Source organism: Hyalella azteca, unplaced genomic scaffold, assembly GCF_000764305.2.
Source record: "Hyalella azteca isolate HAZT.00-mixed unplaced genomic scaffold, Hazt_2.0.2 contig10657, whole genome shotgun sequence".
In the NCBI taxonomy this organism is placed as follows: Eukaryota; Metazoa; Arthropoda; class Malacostraca; order Amphipoda; family Hyalellidae; genus Hyalella; species Hyalella azteca.
This window is the reverse complement of record NW_025940687.1, coordinates 1-6,778: the sequence shown is the minus strand read 5'-3', so window position 1 is coordinate 6,778 and position 6,778 is coordinate 1. Positions and strand designations below refer to the sequence as shown.

The 6,778-nt window shown below is 39.8% G+C and overlaps 1 protein-coding gene across 1 annotated transcript; it reads left to right on the top strand.

The window, feature by feature from the left end:
- Positions 1-1,112: 1,112 nt before the first annotated feature.
- Positions 1,113-1,463, top strand: LOC108672486. Its single transcript, XM_018160152.1, has one exon. It carries the CDS (start codon positions 1,113-1,115, stop codon positions 1,461-1,463), a length of 351 nt encoding a protein of 116 aa, XP_018015641.1.
- Positions 1,464-6,778: the final 5,315 nt, after the last annotated feature.

Here is a 6,778-nt window from a genome sequence, read left to right as displayed (position 1 = left end):
GAGTCACGATGTGCTGCACGTGTTGTGTACAAATTGTCAAACAAACGTTGAAACTTCTGACTTTAACTTCGGTCTGTCGCCCCCTTATCGCCCCCCAAACGCCCTCTTTTTCCGTACCGCCCCCCAAAATCTTTCCACCGCCCCTAGGGGGGCGATATCGCCCACTTTGGGAACCACTGATTTATAGCTGAACATATATTATGAGACGATACAATGAAGATGTAGCTGAACATACATTTTGAGACGATACAATGGAGATATAGCTGAACATATATCTTGAGACGATACAATGGAGATATAGCTGAACATATATCTTGAGACGATACAATGAAGATATAGCTGAACATATATTTTGAGACGATACAATGAAAATATTGCCTTTTGTATATTCCTCCCTCAAAAGCTTAAGTGGCTCAACAGATTTTCATAAGTAAAGTTTCTCAAAAAACCGAAAGATTAAATCAATGAGTGTTAAAACAATGTAAACTCCTCGATCTGCTTTCATTTCAATTAACTGAACGATAAGAAATTTATATAAAGGAACCATGGGGTGTTATGCATGAGGGATGATACAAATTCAGATGAATTAGAACTTAAATTATAATTAGTTTAATATGAAAAGGAAACTGTAATGAGTAGAGCCGTGACTTGGCACTTCGTAGCTTAATGGTGGGATCACCGCTGTGCCTGCGCTCTAATTACTCACATGTCGGAGCTAACGTTGATCAGCATAATCTAATTGTCAATTACAGCCCGACGCAAAAGGTTAGCCCCACCCCTTTAAAACATCATAACACATCGAGTTTTGCTAGTTTTAACGTGCAAATGGTGGCAAACGATTTGTCTTGCACTCTGCAATCTATAGCAGGTAAAATTTTGTGAAGAAGTTAATTACTGGCGGAAGAATCAAGCGGTCCGTGTTTTTGCACCGACGCAAAAGGTTAGCCCCACTTTGCAAGTTTGGCGCTCTTTCGGACAGGACGCAGCGTAGCTCGCTGCAAAGGGTGCGTTCATAGCGTAGTAGTTGTGCACGGATCTTATGCTCACCTAGGCAAGAAATGGGCGCGGGAAAGCCTCTAACTGAGTTTCAGAAAGGTGCCATTCAAGCCCTGATGGCGCTGCCTGAGGGCGAGGGCCCTAGCCTGCGTCAAATGGAGGCACAAGTGGGGTGTAGCCGCAAAGCCATCTCCAACTATCTCAAGGACCCCGTGAACTACGGAAATTGGCACTCCAAAGGCCGCTCCAAGAAGATGTCGGCCCGTGACACGCGTCGCCTCTTCCGAGTTGCGGTGCCCGGCGACTTGAGCGCGCCCAAACAAGTCCAAAAGTTGAAGCTCAATGTCTCCAAGTCCACCGTCTCTCACACCCTCGCGTCCTCCGGCATCTTCCAATACGTGAAGATGAACAAGGCCCCCCAATTGACCGAGGTTCACAAGCATGCCAGGGTCGCCTGGGGGCACTAAGTATGCAAGTACTAGTGATGACACCTGGGCCAAAACCATCTTCTCTGATTAGAAGAAATGGAATTTGGATGGCCCAGATGGTCTGAAGTACTACTGGCATTGCCGCAGGAATGATCCAAAGGCAGCTTTTAGCCGCCAAAATGGCGGGGCAGTGTAATGGTGTGGAGGGCCTTTTATGCAAACGGGACGAGCGAGCTCGTCTTCCTCGAAGGCAACCAGTGCGCGGACGACTATGTCCAAACGCTCGAGGACCATCTACTTCCCGTCATCTGCCACAAAATTCGCCGCGGCGCCATCTTCCAACAAGATAATGCCTCAATCCATACGGCGCGCACGACCAAGGCCTTCTTCAAGCGTGCCAAAATCCGGGTTATGGACTGGCCAGCCAAGTCCCCCGATCTGAATCCCATTGAGAACGTCTGGGGGTACATGGCTGGGATCGTCTAAGCCTGCTGGAAGCAGTATGACACAAAGGAAGAACTCGAGTTGGCCATTCAAGCCGCCTGGTCCAATCTGGGCCCCAACTACCTCCGTAGATTGTCTCAGGGCATGAAAAAGCGGTGCTTGGATGTCTACAAAGCCAACGGGAAGCATATCGGTAAATAACTTTTAGTTTTGCAGCTGACGTATATTTTGTTTTGCCTAAAATGTCAAAATGTACAAAGTGGGGCTAACCTTTTGCGTCGGTGCAAAAACATGTGTTTTTCATTTTCTCCGTTACTAATTGCATTTTCGCTACAGTCTATTGTATTTTGATTACTGAGACCAAGACGAGTCGTTTGCCACAATTTGCACAATAAAACTCGCAAAACTCGATGTGAAGTTTTAAAGGGGTGGGGCTAACCTTTTGCGTCGGGCTGTATGTTTATAATGAAACAGTTACAAGTTCATTTGTCTTTTATGGTATATGCTTCATAGGTTAGCGACGATTACAAAAACATGTTCGATGGAAAGCTTTCTTTCATAATATTCCTCTGAAAATGGATAATAAAATAATGTGCACACTGCCACTATATAAATAAATAAATAAGTTGGAGCAAAATTAGAAGCTCCACGAAAGTTGCGAGAACATGCATACGGTAACTGGTAGTATGTCTTGAGTTAAATTAATAAATTTAATTAGTGTGTCAACAAGTGTATACAGTTTTTAACACTTGGAATCTTCTTAGCATATAAGAAAATCTATTTACATAGCAATGTATGAATTTCAATCAGCTTCAGAGAATTTGCCAAAAATTTAATGCGAGTTACTCTGACTGTATAGGAGGAATTAATAAAAGAATACTTCTCAGAAACTGTGAAGTTCTTGGTAATTATTAGAAAACAATGTTAAAAAGTTACATCAGTTTAAAATCAATGATTGATTTCATGTAAAACATAAGCAATCCTATGAGAGACTCACGTATGAATTTAAAAACTTGTAACATAGGGCTAAAGTCCTCACAACTTTGTCATTTGAAAGTCAATGTTAAAGTTCAACTTTAACATAAGTAAGTGCTCCTTCGTTTTGACTTGATTTTCCGTTGCAGAGAGGCCCGAAAGAGCGGACTCGAACTTCCAAATGTTTCTGCCAACATTGACAGAAATTGGGCAGCATTTAGCAGGATTTTCAAATTTTTATATCGACCGCAAATTTTCCGCAGAATTTGTTAACATAAATTTCGCGAAATTTATTAACCATGATAGTTGTGAGCTCTTGTTGTCTTGAGTATTGTGGCAGCCCACAGGTTCAATGATCAGAAACCAACGGTCATACTAAAATACTTTATTGTTCTTTTATCACATAAATTAAGACTTTAACTTCTTTCCAGTGCTTTTCCCGGGTCTTCATAGCCACTGTAGGAACTTCTTTCCAGTGCTTTTCCCGGGTCTTCATAGCCACTGTAGGAACTTATTTCCAGTGCGTCTCTCGGGTCGTCGATATAGTCAACAAATCGCTTTAAGCGTTTCGACTGGTCTTGAAAAAAATCGCCATCAAAGTTCTCACCTAAGACTTTGGTTGTAAGTGACAAAAAGTCTTCTTCGCACTGCTCTGCTTCTGAGTCTTTCAGGGAAAGAGTTTTCTCGCAAATAAAATCAGCAATCGGCATTAGCTTTTCAAAATTTGTATAACCTCCCGACTCCATGTACTGAAATAATGGATGAATCTGCTTGAAAAAGAAAGCTTTTAAATCGTCGTCTAGTTTGTTGATGATTGCATCGTGTTCCTCTCTTATTGACAAGATATAAACGCTATGATCGCAACTTTCCATTTCATTCCAATTAGCTGTTACTAATCTACTCAATGCCCTGCGCAATGGGTGTTTCCTTGCTTTCCAAATGTTGTTGGAACTGTTCATGTCATTGTCTAAACGGTTTACGAAAATATGATCGATTACTTCTGTTGTTGAATTCTTAACTTCATCAACTGTGAAGACTGAGCATTTGCCTAAAATGTTTAACTTCAACATAAGTGAAGTCAGACCCTCCAGGGTATGCCGTAACAGCTGTCGATGACGTGCAGCTTCGTATGCGTCATAGTTGGAAGTGTCATGTCGAAGCTTGTTCAGGGGCGCAATTGCTAATGAGGTATTCCCAAAATAAGATACATTAAAAAATCTGCCAGAGTCGTCATTGATCTGGGATGAGAAGTCACTTTCAAAGTGTACTACATGTGAAGAGTCAGTCGAAAAATTTAATCTGTTGGGTGGTGCCAGGGGCCATTGTTTGCTTGGAGTTGCAATTTTCAAGGAGTGCTTGTATGATGCGAGTCTTGCTTTCTTGGGAAGGGCCGAGTATGGGAGCTCTGTATCATTTCCCGTAGGTGAGTAGGGGACAATTTTGTCATATTTTGTTTCCCAGTGCGAGGTTTGACCATTAAATTTGCTCTTTTCGTTTCTGTAGTAGATGACATTAGAGCCCGATAAAAGGTTTGAGATGCAAGCAACTGTTAGGACGAACTGCCAGAATGCAGACATCTGGAACGTAAAAAGTAGTCGTTACATATCATTTCTCGGAGTTATTACGACAAGGGAATACTCCATTTAGTCGACTCTTGTATGAAAATAATGCAAAAATCATGCTAAAGACATTCTTATTTTAATTTTGTTATTTTTGTAGCGACAAATAAAGCAAATCTTATCCTAGGAATGAGCATGATTGAAAAAATCGGAAACTTTACTCGTTACATAATTTAGACGATTATTTGAAACGCAATAAATGACTCATAGAATTCCAGAAAACTTCATGCAGATCAACAGCTCGTTCAATCCTTTCTGGGTCATGAATACAACATAATTCAACCTAAATCATGCATGCACTAAAATTTGTCGATACTGATTTTAAATAAAATTAATTAGGACTATGAACGACACGGTTCATTTTTCATGCAGAAGCGATGCTGATTGCTGATAGTAAAAATTTGAGCCCTGCAACGAATTGTAAGGCTTAAGCCAGGATCTGATATTGCGTATAGGCGTGAACAATGAACATGCACACTTACTTGTACAGTGTACAGGTCAATTTAAACAGAAAAAATTTTAATTTGGATGATCGTAGCTGGAATGTTTGAGTGAGCTTAGAGGCTATATCTTTGACATCTTGTATTTCTGTGACATCTTGGTCAAAAATGGATTGAAATGAAAAAAAGCTCCACCAAGATTTTGGAACTGCTTGACATACGGATCGCGTACTTAATGACAAGCTATCAATTCGATACCTCATCGGCTTACGTTACCCTCGCAGGATCAGAAATTACGAAAAAATGTTTACATATCCTAACAAAAATTTTTTTATACAAAGTTAGTGTTTCATAATAATATAAATTTAGTGTTATAGTGGTTAATGCCTAAAACAGTATATGGATCGTGGAATAACATATTTATAGAAAACTATTTGGAAGTAATTAAGTTTTTAGCAGTTCAATATTATAAAGTTGATGCCGCTTAATTAAATTCATTAAGTGATGTCTTACAGGAGCTCATGTATCTAACTTAGCTCACTCAAACATTTCAGCTATCCTGTTTAAACTGACGTGTACTCTTTACTTGTGTACACGTTCATTGCTCATGCCTACGCATTTTATGTTCCTAGCTCAATCCTCAACTTTATACTGTCGGCAATGGGTTTAACCCGATCCTCGTACATTGAGGTTGATCTTTATAATGAGGCTTATAAAGTTTCACAAGTTAAAGCCATATGTTAGACAATCAAAAATTATATGGCACAGTAAATCGAAGGCTAAAATATCCTGGCATCAACTATATATATATATATATATATACGTGTTATATCATCACGTTACTAAGATGCCTTCAATATATTGAGTTTTGTAACATGATTGAAATGAACGGAATTTGCTTCAACAAGAATTTACTGACGTTGAATTCATGTTAAATCAAAAGCAGATGTAGTCTCGTCTGATCAGATTGTCTCAACTTTCACGAATCTTAGTGATTGGAATTGTTACTATCGTTGAAACACGAATATAAGTGCCAAAACAGTTATTTATCTAAATTGAGCATACACATATGTAACTGCTATAACTTAGCATGCATATCTTAATGCAAATTAAAAACTTTTGTTCGCTAAGCATCTCTCCATAATAAATTTTTAATGAGCAAAATTGAGGGTTGAGGGTTTGAGTGATTTAGAAATAAAGTTTGAGGGAAAAAAATTCTTTGGCATCTTTGGCTGATGCGGCTACGTTAATTAAGAGATGCAAAATTTCGACCGAAAACTTCGATCATTTCTTTTGCAATGGTCCAGTGTATTGTATACAATGGAAGAGTATTAGTTGTTTGGCGTAAGAGGAAACGAACATTATAATGATCATTATAACCTGTTAGTTTATCAAAGTTATCGAACCTATAAGTATATACAAATATGATCCAGAAAATGTAATACTGTTGACATGAAATGGCAATAGTTACAAAGCAATAAAAGCCTTTCATTCCATTGGCACTTGCTAGAACATTTGACAATAACCACGCAATTGAGCAGCAGCAGTAAACACCAGATCTTTTCTTGACGCCCCTTGCGGTTACCAATTTAATTAGGAAGGATTCGTTTTTTCGGCTGATTCGCTTTCAACACAGCTGCGTGCGCTGTATGCACGCTGTATGTATTCAGTGCGCATCACCGAATACAGCGTATGTAATACATACGCTGTATGTATTCGGTGCGCATCACCGAATGTGCCGCACACAGCAAGCTGCAATGGACACAAACAGCAATGCACACAGGACACAGTAATGCACACAACAAGCTACAATGGGCGCACACTGCAGTGCCGCACACAACAAGCTGCAATGTGCGCACACTGCAGTGCCGCACAC

Coding starts and splice junctions, on each gene's coding strand:
- LOC108672486 (XM_018160152.1), top strand. CDS start 1,113: ATGGCGCTGCCTGAGGGCGAGGGCCCTAGCCTGCGTCAAATGGAGGCA.